The 15779-nt window shown below is 38.1% G+C and overlaps 1 protein-coding gene across 1 annotated transcript in view; it reads left to right on the forward strand.

The window, feature by feature from the left end:
- The window catches only part of LOC107617705 (probable UDP-N-acetylglucosamine--peptide N-acetylglucosaminyltransferase SEC), a gene marked incomplete in the record, with an annotated part of 9992 nt that extends 1362 nt beyond the window's left edge, over positions 1-8630 (forward strand). The window contains 26 exon segments of the mRNA XM_021112346.1: positions 171-269; positions 364-414; positions 1064-1180; positions 1309-1365; positions 1985-2104; positions 2360-2422; positions 2532-2610; positions 3371-3480; positions 3570-3623; positions 3733-3800; positions 3891-3993; positions 4277-4479; positions 4740-4836; positions 5289-5360; positions 5463-5539; positions 5628-5744; positions 5878-5962; positions 6051-6218; positions 6364-6474; positions 6560-6646; positions 6737-6864; positions 6990-7072; positions 7416-7521; positions 7650-7796; positions 7994-8114; positions 8206-8630. Of these exon segments, the coding sequence (XP_020968005.1) occupies positions 171-269; positions 364-414; positions 1064-1180; positions 1309-1365; positions 1985-2104; positions 2360-2422; positions 2532-2610; positions 3371-3480; positions 3570-3623; positions 3733-3800; positions 3891-3993; positions 4277-4479; positions 4740-4836; positions 5289-5360; positions 5463-5539; positions 5628-5744; positions 5878-5962; positions 6051-6218; positions 6364-6474; positions 6560-6646; positions 6737-6864; positions 6990-7072; positions 7416-7521; positions 7650-7796; positions 7994-8114; positions 8206-8319 (2637 nt within the window).

A 15779-nucleotide genomic window follows, 5' to 3' on the forward strand; every position in this document is an offset into this window, starting at 1 on the left:
CCCCCCCCCCCCCCTCTTTTCTTTTTGTTTTTTATATTCCGATATGTCTGTTTTGTCTCTCTTTTGTTGGACTATTTACTTAAAAGGCCTAGCAGTTAGCTCTTATTTCTTTTATTCCTTTTTTGTACTGTGTTCTAAGTGAGTGTTACTGTTTGTAATTTTGAATGTAGTTGCATGATTTTGATATGTGTGTTGCAAAAAATGAAGAAGCACTCAGGATTGAACCACACTTTGCCGAGTGTTATGGGAACATGGCTAATGCATGGAAGGTAAGTTACTGCTGCTTAAGAGGTTAGAGTATGACGGTAGAAATTACACTTTCTCTTATGTCTTCTTGGGCTGATACGATTTGACTTGTTGCAGGAAAAAGGAAACATTGACCTTGCAATTCGCTACTACTTGATTGCTATAGAGGTTTGCGTGCAACTTTGGACCATGCCTTCAGTTTGTTTGTATCTTTTGTTGTTGTTTTTGTTTTGAAAGTGCATTGAACTCCCATAAAATATGGTGCTCAGTTTCCAAGTTTCCACTTTTTAAATTTAAGTGTCAAATAGTGTTGTCCTGAACAGTTGTCAAATTGTGAATTTCAACTGCTATATATCTTTTCTGTATTTTGAATCATAAAAGTATCATAAGATTTAGAAACACATTTCAAACTAAATATAATTGATTCCGCTACAAAATTACAAAGAATATGTAGAGTGAATGAGCTAGTTGTGTGATTCTAGCACAAGTCAGAGCAATTTTTGCTGCAATGCTATTTCTGAATAGCTTAAGTTCATGATTGGATCAATTGTAGATACGATTATTATAATTTCCATGGAATAGCTTTTGCTGGAATATGAATATAGAATTGGAAGCCATATAAACTCTATAACTCTTTGTGGGTGACTGGGTGCTATTATTTTATACGACAATGGTGATGTTTTAATTTTATTTATTTGATCTGAAACTAGCTTTTTAATATTCCCCCCCTTCTTTATTTTCATTTTGTTCCCATTGTTCGTTCTTATTTGTTGTTTTGCCTTCCTTGAGTAGTTTGTTTATTGTTCTGCTGCTGTAGCTTCGTCCGAATTTTGCTGATGCATGGTCAAACCTAGCTAGTGCATACATGCGTAAAGGAAGACTCACGGAAGCAGCTCAGTGCTGTCGGCAAGCACTTGCTATAAATCCTCTAATGGTATTCCCAACTCTTACTGTGATCAAAAGTAGTTATTCAGAATGCTCAAGTCTGAGTCTCTTACTTCTCCATTCCATTTGTCATAGTTGTTTTGTTAGCTTTACTGATATGTTGTATATTTGCTACAGGTTGATGCCCATAGCAACCTGGGGAATCTAATGAAAGCTCAAGGGTTGGTGCAAGAAGTAAGTCCTAGCTTTTTTGATAATTGTCTTGTTTTAAGTGGTAGTCTTTTTTCACTTCTTTTAGATCCTGGATTCATAAACCATCTTATGACACCACTCTTCTAATGTTCTTCTCTGCAAGAATTCCCAGTATGAGTGACTTGTGAATTAGGGTGTTTTATATGACAGAATGGTTTCTTATAAGTTCTTTTCAGTCAGTATTCTATGTACCCACCTCATCTTGCTACTAGATCCAGTACAACCCCTTCAATACTAATTTATTTACCCATTTGAGGCGATTATCAACTAGATTCCCCTTAATGAGTTAACATCCGTGTGTGTTGTGCTGGCCCACCTCTTGTTCACTATCCTGTATAGGTTGGTAAAAGAAGCTAAAATTGTGTATTTGCTGGCCTGGATGCCTGGAGGGCTCCTTCAATGCTTAGTATTTTATACCCTACATCTCTTATTTTCTTTAGTTACTGATTTAAATATTCGGGTGCGGAACTGTGTAAAAAAAAATTCACAGTTCGATACAGATATCAAGTTGTTGTCTTCAAGCCAGAACTCAGATGATGGTTGGTCTAGTTGTATTCCATCTCCAAGACTGCAAATAGTCAGAATCTAACATTTTGTGCAGGCATACAGCTGTTACCTTGAGGCATTACGCATTCAGCCGACTTTTGCTATCGCATGGTCAAATCTTGCTGGCTTATTCATGGAGTCTGGCGATCTCAACAGAGCCCTTCAGTATTACAAGGTATATTCTATTCTTACATCTTACACCACATTCTTCAGTGGAATTTTTTGGCACTGGTGTGTAGTTAGTTTTTCTAACATTATTCTGTTGCCACTGCCATAAATGCAACTGGCATGTAATGTGTCTCCCTTAAATACAATTGCTTGTTTCTGCTATAATGCTTTCTGAATTGTACTAGATGGTCAGAGTTAATCCTGTCCTGGCAATTTTGTGAGGATCATGTTCTCATTTTACTTCCCCCCAAAAATATTTCAGGAAGCAGTGAAACTCAAACCTTCCTTCCCTGATGCATATCTGAACCTTGGAAATGTGTACAAGGTAGGGTCTCAAGCTTAATTAGTCGGTTGCAACTTGCAACTGGTAATACTTTGAATAATTGAATTCCATTGCTGGATGGTTGAACTTTTTTTTACTTTAACTTAACCAGGCTCTAGGGATGCCTCAAGAAGCTATTGCCTGTTATCAACAAGCTCTTCAGGCACGGCCAAACTATGGCATGGCTTACGGTGAGTATTTATAGCAATGGTCTTGGTTTCTTAAGCTCACTGTGATAATGATCTCATGTATAATCAATTTATTTGGACTTATTCTTTCTAAACCAATTTTGCCAGTGTGTTATAATATTTCACAGTTGATGGTTGATTTATTTTAGAGTAATACCCCAATTGGTCCCTACCAATTTTTTTGTTTAGTAATACCCCAATTGATCCCTAACAAATTTTTTGTTCAACACAAACTAGTCCCTAACAAAAAAAATGACAAATTGGTCCCTGTTTTTTTGGAATGTTAGGCAATTTAGTATTTAATAAGGGAAAGAACAAATTAATTCTGTAGTTCCTAAAAGTTTAGGGCCAATTTGTCATTGTTGTTATTATTATTATTATTATTATTATTATTATTATTATTATTTGTGAACTGTGAAGGTCTAACTTGTCTAATGTGAAAAGTTGTTAGGGACCAGTTTACGACGTTACTCTTTGAAAAATAATGACCAGTTAACAATAACTGTTTTCTTACTAACCATTAGTAATGGCCTGAATGAGTATTAATCTATTTGTTGACTCATCTCTATACGGTTTTTCTTGAGATAGATATGTTTATAACTGAGCATGATGGTAGCTGTCAATGATTAATACTGAATTATTGAATAACTTGTGAAATGATGACAATTTCTCTGGAAATAAGTTGGTCTACACATTGCAACATTGTAAGCCCCAATGTTGCTTGTCACACTAACAGTGTATTGTATTATCAAATGCTTTGCAGGGAATCTGGCTAGTATATTTTACGAGCAAGGTCAACTAGACATGGCGATTCTACACTATAAGCAAGCTGTTGCATGTGACCCCAGATTTTTGGAGGCTTACAATAATTTGGTTGGTTTCTGTGTAATTAAAAGAGCCTAAATCTGCACTTCCATCTGCAGTTGAATCACGATTTCTTCTATTTTGTATACTATTTATAGGGTAATGCACTAAAAGATGTTGGCAGAGTGGAGGAAGCAATTCAGTGTTACAATGTATGCTATCTTGTGGAATGTGCATCACATATATGTTTATTGGTCATTCCGATTTTCATGCTATCAAACTCCTACTGAATGATCTTTCATTTCTTTTCCTTGTGTGAAGCAATGCCTTCAATTACAGCCCAACCATCCACAAGCATTGACCAATCTTGGAAATATATACATGGAATGGTGTGTAATACTTGTCTCTCAATGTTGGTCAATTTTGTGTTCATGATATGTTGTAGGATGATCTTATCATTTGAAATTGCTGTGATACAGGAACATGGTGTCTGCTGCTGCTCAATATTACAAGGCTACACTGAGTGTAACCACTGGATTGTCTGCTCCTTATAACAACCTTGCCATAATCTATAAGCAGCAGGTACTAAAACCTAGAGTACAATTCCATTAACATCTCAACTGATGTGAAATGTAATGCTTGCATGTGTTCTAGTGTGCACTTGTAGTTGGGGTTTGGTATATGAAGCAGTTTGTATTTGATGGCACTTCTTTTTTTTCTCTGTTTACCTGTGTGCTAGTTGATTAGAAAATATGTATCAATGTTGATTTCTCTCGGTTTTTTTTCCTTGTTGGCCTGTGCTAGAAGTTGATTAGAAAATATATAATGTTGATTTTTTTGTTCATTCATGTACAATTCATTGTAGGGAAGTTATGCTGATGCCATATCTTGCTACAATGAAGTCCTACGCATTGATCCCTTGGCAGCTGATGGGCTTGTAAATAGGGGAAATACGTACAAGGAGATTGGCAGAGTTAGTGAAGCCATCCAGGATTATATACGTGCAATTGCTGTCAGGCCTACTATGGCTGAAGCCCATGCAAATTTGGCGTCAGCCTATAAAGATAGGTATGCTGAGTTTTATCTACTTCATGTTTTTGAATAGCATTGTGCAATGCTTTAAATTCAGAAAGTAAAGCTAACTAACTACACTTGCAATGTGGTTTTTCTTGCAACTTTTGGGTTTACTTGTCATATTTTCCCTATGGCTAAGATTTTATGTTCCCCTTGCTCTCTCACTCAAGTGTGACTTCCATAAACATGGTTTCTAGATAGTGTTTCGCTTCTTGATACTTATCTGAAATTCTTAATCACATTATTTATTTCAGTGGACATGTAGAGGCCGCTATAAAGAGCTATAGGCAGGCGTTGATTCTTCGTCAGGACTTCCCCGAAGCAACTTGCAATCTCCTACATACACTTCAGGTTTTTATATTCAATATTTGTTCTTGATATTTCTGTCAGAATGAACCAACCATGCATTTCATTCTTTTATCGGTAGATTTGAGATTGATGTCGTCGTCGTTCCAGTAAGTTCGTCAGTTCATGTGAGGTGGTTCGAATTGATAACCATTCATATTTGATGTATTTGATGTCATTTTAGACTTGATTCAAATGTTAATATTGCTCTTGAATAAGATTTTTGATTGACGAACTTTTTGAGTTGAATAATATCACCTGTGTAGCATGCATTGTGAACTTTACCATAGTTACCTACTTACACCTCTTTCTGTTTCTAACCTAGATGAATTTTGGTTTCTCTGTTTTCTGGTTTTGATGATTTGCTATGTTAATTTCATGAAATTTGTATTAGTCTCGTATTTTCCAAATGTCTGTTACTTGGTATCAATTTGTCTGACTTATTTGTTGTATTGCAGTGTGTCTGCAGTTGGGAGGATCGAGATCAAATGTTTGCTGAAGTTGAAGGGATAATCAGGAGGCAGATTAATGTCAGGACTTGGGACTACTTTACTCTTATTTTAAATGGATAGATGGTTTGATACACACAATTTCTTCAATATGCTAAATTTATTTTCATATTTTGTTTTCAGATGTCAGTTCTTCCTAGTGTTCAGCCATTCCATGCAATTGCATATCCACTTGACCCATTGCTAGCTCTGGAAATCAGGTATTTGCAGATTCAATTAAGAAACGGGAACATTTTGCGTACAAGGTTTTGTTTCGTTTTATAATGTCCTTCCTAATACTTTCTGCAGCCGTAAATATGCTGCACACTGTTCCTTGGTTGCGTCTCGGCTTGCTCTGCCTCCGTTCAACCATCCTGCTCCTATCCCAATTAAACGGGAGGGAGGGTATGAGAGGCTAAGGATTGGGTATGTTAAAATCACATGATTCACTTCGCTAAATCTTTTCACAGTTTCCCCCTTGTTTTTGTTCTATTTGTCATTATTATGTGCCAAATTTTCTTTTACTCTATGTTCAAGTTTCGGGTTATTTTGGTTGCAGGTATGTTAGCAGTGACTTTGGTAATCATCCCCTGTCTCATCTCATGGGATCTGTTTTTGGTATGCACAACAGGAAAAATGTTGAGGTATTTCACTAGGTCTTATTCATGCTATGCGAGACATACATATAAATATTTTACCAATGTTCTATGGTAATTAACTATCAATATGTAGGTGTTCTGTTATGCCTTGAGTCCTAATGACGGTACAGAATGGAGGCAGCGTATTCAATCTGAAGCAGAGCACTTTCTGGATGTATCTGCTATGTCATCAGATATGATAGCAAAAATGATCAACGAGAATAAGATACAAGTTCTGGTTAACCTTAATGGTTATACGAAGGTAGTTTTCTTGTGTAAATTATTTTTTATCTACATCAGTAGAACAATTTGTAATCCATAATTAATTTAACTGTGTTGCAACTTCTATGTGTGAATTTGTTCAATGAAACCATACCTTGATTACTTGTTTGATTGTTTCCTTGCAGGGTGCCAGAAATGAGATATTTGCTATGCAACCTGCACCAATTCAAGTTTCATATATGGGATTCCCTGGAACAACAGGCGCTACTTACATAGATTACGTAGTCACTGATGAGGTGAGACACTGAGTGATGTTCTAGCCTATTTAACAGGCCACCCAGCATGTTCTCCGATTTTTCAACCCGTGATATTCTCTTGCAGTTTGTTTCACCGCTACAGTATGCACATATTTATTCTGAAAAGATTGTCCATCTCCCCCATTGCTACTTTGTAAATGATTATAAGCAGGTTAGTTTTATGAACTTCTGTTGGAGAACCTGAGATAAATTCAGTTCCCCGTGTATTTACATTAATAGTGATTTCCCGTATATACTTCAGAAAAACCTGGATGTGCTGGATCCAAACAGTCCACACAAACGATCAGATTATGGGCTACCTGAGGATAAATTTATATTTGCATGCTTTAATCAACTTTACAAGATGGATCCTGAGATATTCACTACATGGTAATGGCGGGACGCTCCTCTCTTTTTCAACTTGTTAGACCAAAAATGAAGTTGATCTATGGTGACTTCTATTCTCTCAATTTTGGCATATTAATCCTTGAATGTTTTCCTATTCTTACATTCAGGTGCAATATTCTTAAGCGTGTACCGAACAGTGCACTTTGGCTCCTAAGATTTCCTGCAGCAGGAGAAATGAGATTGAGGCAATGTACGTGTTTTGCGGTGTTGCGGTTTCATTTTTCAGAATTTATATTGTTTTAATATGGTTTCAGACAGGCAGAGCTAGAATAGTCTTTTGGAGGGGGCCAATATAAAAAAATATAATTTTAGAAGGGAAGGAAAAATAAAATTAGGGGGGACTAATGTAAAAATTAAAGGACTATATACATAAAAAATTTTAAATTGGGGGGACCATTGCCCCCCTTACAATGTATGCTCTGCCCCTGGCTCCGATGTCCATTCCTTTTTATTAGGAGAATTCGCCACATTTACAACCTTGAAATAGCATTGCACCTTTGGACGTCATTTCTAATTTTACAAACTTATGTCAGATGCTGCTGCACAAGGGGTACAACCAGATCAGATTATTTTCACAGATGTGGCAATGAAGAATGAACACATCAGGCGAAGTTCTTTAGCTGACTTATTCCTTGACACGTAATGTCATTATTTATGTTTAAAGTCTTCAATTTTTGCTGTGTGCATTTTGTTTCTGTCTACTATTCGCTAGATTGCTTGCATAATTTTGCCTGTACTAATGCCATGCTTACCCTGATTTTGTTCAGGCCATTATGCAATGCACACACAACTGGAACTGATATATTATGGGCGGGTCTACCAATGGTGACTCTTCCTCTTGAGAAAATGGCTACTAGGGTTGCTGGGTCACTCTGTCTTGCAACTGGAATGGGTGAAGAGATGATTGTTAGCAGGTTAGCACTTCTGTTTCGGTATGCCTGTTGCTATGGCGTCGGTTGATCTATGTAGCCGATCCTATCTAATGGGAGAAAATTTTATTGTTGTTGCTGCTGTTTCCTTTTTGAAATAATTCTCTTACAATTTTTGCCGTATTGTATCGCTGAGTTTAATTAATTAATAATTTTAAACTTTGTGAAAACCGAATGTATAGCTTGAAAGAATATGAAGACAGGGCAGTATCTCTTGCCCTTAATCGCCCAAAACTACAAGCTCTTACTAACAAGCTCAAAGCTGTACGCATGACCTGCCCTCTGTTTGATACGGCACGCTGGGTGAGTTCCAAAAGATGGTTCATACAGGACTATTTGATCTTTTCCATTTTCTATAACACGAAGTATTCTTAAGCTGTTGTCAATGTTGCAGGTGAGGAATCTCGATAGAGCATATTTCAAAATGTGGAATCTGCATTGCAGTGGTCAACGCCCCCAGCATTTCAAGATCTCCGAAAATGATCTCGAATGTCCTTATGATAAATAGGTATAGGAATTAGACGGGAATGTAGATAGGAAAGATTAAAGAGAAAAGCAGCAAGTAATTTCGGGTAAAAGAGAAATTGTGCTGGTGCGTTATACACTAATACTGTGTCAATGGTGTATCTGACAAATACCTCAGATTAAGAAAAATGTGATGTATTTTTATTTAATGAAACACAAATGTTTGTGTGCTTCAATGAGTTCTGAAGTGAAGATCTGGCGTTGAACCACGGTGAGATTGCCGTCTCATTCAGATTTACGTAATGAAGGGTTGATTGTTATAATGTTTGCTAAGCTTTAATAGATCCATGCACCGAAAAGAAAATGCCCTGATTGCTTTCTTCTTAGAATTGTACTTCAATATTCTTGGTGCCTTAGGCACAGTCGCATCATGGACCATCATATTTCCAAAAAGATTAAAATATGAAGTAAACTTGTTACTTTATCTATTTAACTTTTGAGGACCGTTACACATATACAAGTTTTTTTGGTATACAAGTTTATACAAGTTAGTTTAAACTCAATAAAAATAATTCTCAATTTAGATTGCGTGTAAAAACATGCTTTTTTAAAATTCAAACAAAGGTCAAGATTTCTCAAAAATCTCTTAAAATTATCTCAATAAAAATAATTCTCAAATAAAAATAATTCTCAATTTAGATTGCGTGTAAAAACATGCTTTTTTAAAATTCAAACAAAGGTCAAGATTTCTCAAAAATCTCTTAAAATTATCGTAAAAAGTGAAGGAAGTAGTAAAGCTGAATTCAAAAAAGATTATGAGAAAATAACATAAAAAGATGATTATGCACAATTTATCAGCACATATATACTGAAATTTCTTAAACAATACATTTAAATATTTTCGTGTTACACTGAAATTTGCTGTAAATATAGTAAAATGTTATCTCTAATGTTGCATTTTTTTTCTACTTATTTTTTTTTATTTCTTTCTTTTTCTTTTAGTTGAATGAATATAAGTTCATCCTATTCCAAGTAATTTTGCAGCATTATGTGTTTCTTCTTCTTCTTTGTTTGATTTTTTTAGTTTTTATTCTTGTTAAGAGAGTAAAATAAGAAGAAACTTGAGAAGATAAAACAAGAAAAAAAAAAGGAGATGATGAAAAAGAAGAAGAAGAAACAGTAGAAGATGAGGAGGAGGGAGAAGAAGAGTTTTGAATTATCCAGAACTTATCAGCACACATACATAAAAAATTCTTAAACAATACACTTAAATATCTTCGTGTTACACTGAAATTTGCTGCAAATACAGAAAAATACTTTCTTTAATGCCGTACTCTTACATTACATTCAATTCAAATCATCAACGATGAACAACAATTTTCACAAACAAAAACATTATTCACCTACTAGAATAAGAAACTACTAACAAAAACATTAACTAGAATCAAACTACTCCTCAACCACTTGATTAGATTCAAAACAATAATCAACTTCGCTCTAGTTCAATTGAAAATTTGATTTTGAATTATTCATTATCTTTAACAATAAGATAACTGTTCAGAACTGATTTTAGAGCTTGATTTCAATAATGTAGAGAACGAACAAAGAGAACGCAGAGATGACAGAGAACGTAGATAAAACACGTTGAGAAAATTCAAAAACGGAAACGAAATCCTTTCGAAAAAGACAGTTATATATTTGCGTGTTGATTGAAAAGTTGGTTAGATAATGGCGCGGGAGGTGAATTAGGTTAAAGAGACTTCTATGAATTTGTATGGAATAATGATTTGTTTGTGGAGAATATTTGTTAACTATATTAGTGTCAAACTGTCAATTACTTATGTAAAAATGTAACCGGCTAGGTTTCCGGTTGAGTTGACATTTTTTGTCGGAAAGAGGTTGAGTTAGACATTTTATTTCAAATTTTATTTGCAATAGCCAGGTTACAAGTTTCACCATACTGTCGCTACCAATGACAACAGAATTGTAGGATTTTTTATTTAAATAAATTAAATAAATGTTTTAATTCCTGAAATAAATAATTATAAAAATTATTACATAAATCCGTCCTCCAGCAGTAAACGAGATATGTACAAGCTTATCTCGTTTAAACTTTAAATGAGATAAGGCTGGGGGACGACTATATATAGATGTAATTTACAGCGAGGTTCTTGGCCCCAGTTTGAACCTTTCGACTACTTTCTCCTCTCTTTTACCCCTTTCTGACCATATTATCGAGTAATACAAAGATGGTGCGCGCAGATACACGTGATCGGGACATCAATAGGCTGAATGCGACATGGCACTATGCTGGGCAACTGACTTTGTAGTTAGTTCTATTATCTTGAGTTTTATGTAATTCCATATATGTATAGCCATGGTTAGGGTACTTGCCAAGAACTAGAATAGAATTTGTATCATTAGGAATAGGTCACTGATAGAAATTAGTAATTCTAGGAATGTGGTTATTATTTTTTGGTAATTAAGTTGTTAACTACATAATTATTAATTTAGAGTTTAAATAATGGGGTAGTTGTTTTCCAATCATTGAGTCTAGTTTCTTGGTCACACGTTTCTTAATTTATTAATTTAGTTAGTAACTATCCAATTTTGATAATTAGATTATTAAGTTAAGTCAAAGTTTGATAGTTAGATTACTAATTACTTTACTAAATGTTTTAATTTCACGTAACGCAATGAGAAAATGTGTATTAGTTAAGAAAGTACATATTAATAGAAAATGTCATGTTGGCATAAATTCAGTTAGTACATATGTGTAAAATTCTGTTAAGCAAATGTATAGAATAGTCAAGAAAGTTTGATATGTTGATGGACCTATACAAATTTTTAATGACTGTGAAATCTTTTTCTTTGTCAGAGGCATCACCTACTCTTGTCCCAGCGAGTGAGTCACATGCTTCCTCCACCCGACGCCATCGTCTCGTATCTGAGGGAGGCTGAATTTGGTGACACGGTGCCTCTTGGGAATTTCGTATTCGACAAATCCCTAATTACGTCATTCGTTGAGCGATGGCGTCTGGAGACCTACACATTCCATCTACCGTGGGGTGAGGCCACTATCAACCTGCATGACGTGGGGTACCACCTTGGGCTACGCACACATGGGGAGCCAGTTGAGGGGTGCTTTCGTGACTTTCAGAGGTGGTACAACACGGAGACGTGAGAGTTGGTGGAGCGACTGCTCGATGCCAGACCTCTGGTGGTTCCACTACAGAGGGCAGAGGAAGGAGTCGTTCTCGTTGAAGCTTGTATGGCTGTGGGACTGTGTTTACCATATGCCACCGACGGACGACTCGGAGACACTCCGACAGTATGTGAGGTGTTACATCTTGTTACTGATCAAAGGCTAACTGATCGTTGGCTGTGACTACTTTAGGACTTTGCGCGGTGCCGTGCGTTGTCTTGGGGCTCGGTAGTGCTTTCCTGGACATACCATTCACTGTGCTCTGTAGTACATCGAGGCACCATAGACATCGTCAGATGCACTCCACTGTTGATGTCCTGGATATACCAGAGATTTCCTCAGTGGTGTCCACCGGACTGAGGGATTTTCATATATCTTATAGCTGCGAGTTAACAATTGTTTATGTCTTTGTTATGTTTTGAATTTGTAACTTATTATGACATTTCGTAACATGAACTTGTGTTATTTTTGCAATTGGTGTCAGGTTGATAGGATTGATGCAGCAGAGCAGAGACCAGCATGAGGCGAGGGTTCTGCGATGGCGTCTAGCGATAGACCAGTTACGTTGGGACGCGATTAGCACTACGATTGAAACGATCATTGTTTTTAATTTAGTCCATTATATAGACTTTTTTGTTTAAATAAATTAAATAAAAGTATGTAGTTAGTGAATTTTGTGGTTTGGAACATTCTTTACTATTTGGGATATCAAATATTTATTTATTCTATAACTGTTGTTTCATTTTATTTGGATGCCGTACGATGACCTTGCTTTGCAGGCTCTATGCACCCTGTGGTTTGTCCAGAAGGCAGAGTGGGGGACATGGATGTCAGTCGTCCCCTCGTCTGCTTCAACATCATCTAATTTCACCAGGTTGACCGGGTGAAGCGCCAGTTCAATAGAGAGCAATCGGTGCCTGGCGTCTCGGTCAACGTCGACAGGTTTCTGACATCCACAGGCCAGCGCGAGGATGTGTGGTGGCCTGACAGACTTGATGAGTGGTACGCTGACTGGACGAGACATTTTGAGGAGGGCCGCAGGATCTCCATCCAGCCATGCTTTGAGTACAGGCCAACCCGGGAGTATAGGGATTGGTGGCGGGGAGCTTGCCGGGTTAGGCACCTATCAGGCCAGGACGTACTTGATGATCCGAGGCTAGCCGATTTACCTGTTGACATCCAGCCCACTGCCAGCCAGCCAAGGGACGTTCTCCACCTTCCCCAGAACGTATCCGATCGTCGTAGGTGTGCGAGGGAGGCTAGGGAGGACACCCTGTAGCCTGCTTGGAGGGAGAGGGGTGCCAGAGAGCGCAGACCAAGCAAAGGGGATAGGAGGGAGAGGGCCAGGCCTCGCCGAACATGATTGGATGTAGAGTCGGACGACGAGTCAGAGTTCGACAAACATGAGGATGATGAAGACATCCCTGTAGGTGGCGATGATTCACCCCCACCGCCATCTCCTCTACCTCCTCCACTACCCACACCGCGTGATCCATCTGGTTCAGGAGGTCAGCAGCATCATCGGGCCGTCTGGGACACCTCATCACCCAGATGGCATGATGCTGGGCCATTGAAGAGCGAATATTTTATACGCTTTCTGATGCTATTTTCCTAGTGTTTTTAGCATATTTTGTTAAATTTTGTTATGTTTTAGTAGGTTTTAGTACAAAATTCACTTTTTGGATACTACTTTGAGCTTTTGTATTTTTTGTATGAATTTAGGTGATTTTTGGGTAAAATTGGCAAGTTTTGGCAAAGTATGATTCAGAGGTGAAGAAAGGAGTGTAGATACTGTCATATCCTGACCTCTATACATTCAAACGAGCATTTCTGGAGCTACAGGGGTCCAATTGACGTGATCTCAATGGTAGTGGAAAGCTAACTTCTAGAGCTTTCCAGCAATATATAATGGTTTATGCTTTTCTTTGTATTGGACTGCCCAAATTAGGCGTTGAACACCCAAACTACCCTCTTTCTGGCGTTCAACGACCCAAAGGGACCAAACTACCCCCAAACTGGTGTTCAATGCCACAAGGGGAGCAAGGAAGCAACATATTTACAACGCCCACTCCTTCAAGTTGGATGCCAAGCTCAACCCAAACACCCACCAAGTGGGCGCAGAAGTAGATTTTTGCACCTTTAGCTTAGTTGATCACATTTTTGTAATTTTTAATTATTAGTAATATATTTTAGGCCTAGTATTTACTATAAATAGGAGAATTCCTTCTTCTTGAGGGCTAGGCCTTCCAGGAGGGAGAAGCACAGACATATTACATTACACCTTCTTAATGTGTTCTTTGTATGTTATGAGCAACTAATCTCCTAGGTTAAGGTTAGGAGCTCTGCTGATTCCCATGGATTAATATGATTACTTTTCTACTTCAATCTGTGTTTAATTTTATTCTATGATGCATTGTCATTCTTCATCCATATGAATCTCGAATTTACATGAGTTCCTTACGAGTCCTAACCCAGATAGTATTGAGCTACAACTTAAGGATGCATCACGGGTTCTAACAAGTTATCTTGGCTAATTGGCGTATGTGACATAAAACCTCGTTAGTCAAGGGTAATTGAGGTTCCTGTGGCTCTAAGGGCTAGAACCATAAGAGCATCAGTCTTTGATCCGAAAGATCCGACTTTGTCTGTGGCGTTTTGAGTAGGATCAGTAAGGAGATTGAATTGCGCGCCCTTCACCCTCTCCCAGATTGATCTAGTCTGTTCGGATGTTTGGTCTGGACAAGAGGAGATTAATGACCACGACCAATGGCTTAATCACTTACAGCCTTGCCATTTAAGGAATCATTCATCTTTGAAGTTGTTGGTATGACATGTTAATCCAGAAGAAGAAGCACCTCCGAAGCCTTATCTGACTTCTCATTACTGTCTCTATCTTAATTATTTGTACTTTTGTTATTGCTTGTTTATGCGCCTACAATAACTAAAAACTATCTTTCTATTCGCCTGACTAAGATTTGCAGGATAACCACAGCTTGCTCAATCCGACAATCCTTGTGGGATTCGACCCTCACTCACCTGAGGTATTACTTGGTCAACCCGGTGCACCTGCCAGTCAGTTGTGCGAGTCACAAAATTTGCACACCAGCCATCCAGCAGCTATCAGGAAGAGCAGATGGTTTAGGAGATATTCTTTGAGGATGCATTCCACCTTCATACTCGATGCTTGCAGCGGCACACCTGGCAAGTGCATGTCGGCATGGGTACTAGAGAGACTAAAAGAGTCCCCACAGTCACACATACCTGCTGCGAGTCGAACTCGGAAAGAATGTTGCCACCAACCCTCAAATGGCTCTAACCCTTCCACAAAAAACACGGAAGCTCGTCGATCACAATGAGTAACACGCATCTTTAGAATTCCTTCTCTGTTCTTCTCAATGGCTGCCATTAGCCTCTGGGAGAAGCGGTTTCCAGTAGCTAGTCGTGACTGCGCTTCCGTGCCTTTCATCACAAACAACTTTTGCAACCTCTCGTACGCGTTGCACACGATGGCAGAAATCGGCAAGTACTATGTACCCTTGAGAACTGCATTGATGCACTCCGACAGTTTTGTTGTCATATGACCAAATCACGGACCGTTGTCGCAGTGTTGCAGCCATATCTATTTGTTGAAACGACCAGCCCAGCCGCCATCTCTCGCGGCAAACCTCTTAGGGCATCCATGTACCACTCGTACCTAGCCTTGCTTGGACTATAAGTGGCATGTAAAAGGTATCGCTTTCCCTCGGTCGACTTGAAACAAGACATGAAGTTTGCGGCCATATGTCTAATACAATAAGCGTGGAACGCTGGTGCACGAAATTGTAGATCACACTTTTCACAACTCCGCACAACTAACGAGCAAGTGCATTGGGTCATCCAAGTAATACCTTACGTGAGTAAGGGTCGATCCCACGGAGATTGTCGGCTTGAAGCAAGCTATAGTTATCTTGTAACTCTTAGTCAGGAGATTAGTAATAAAAATGATTTTTGTTTTTGAAAAGTAAATAACATAAAATAAATGGTACTTGTGATTCAGTAATGAGAAGCAGGTTGAGGTTCTGGAGATGCTCTGTCATCTGAATCTCTGCTTTCCTACTGTATTCTTCTCCAAATGTGCATGACCTCCTTCCATGGCAGACTGTATGATCCTCTTGGATGAAAAATACTAGGCGCTGTCACTGCACGGCTAATCATCTGTCGGTTCCCACTAGCGTCGGAATAGGACCATTGTCCTTTTGCACACTGTCACTGCGCCCAACATTCGCAGGTTTGAAGCTTGTCACAGTCATCCCTTCTCG

Source organism: Arachis ipaensis, chromosome B09, assembly GCF_000816755.2.
Source record: "Arachis ipaensis cultivar K30076 chromosome B09, Araip1.1, whole genome shotgun sequence".
NCBI lineage: Eukaryota > Viridiplantae > Streptophyta > Magnoliopsida > Fabales > Fabaceae > Arachis > Arachis ipaensis.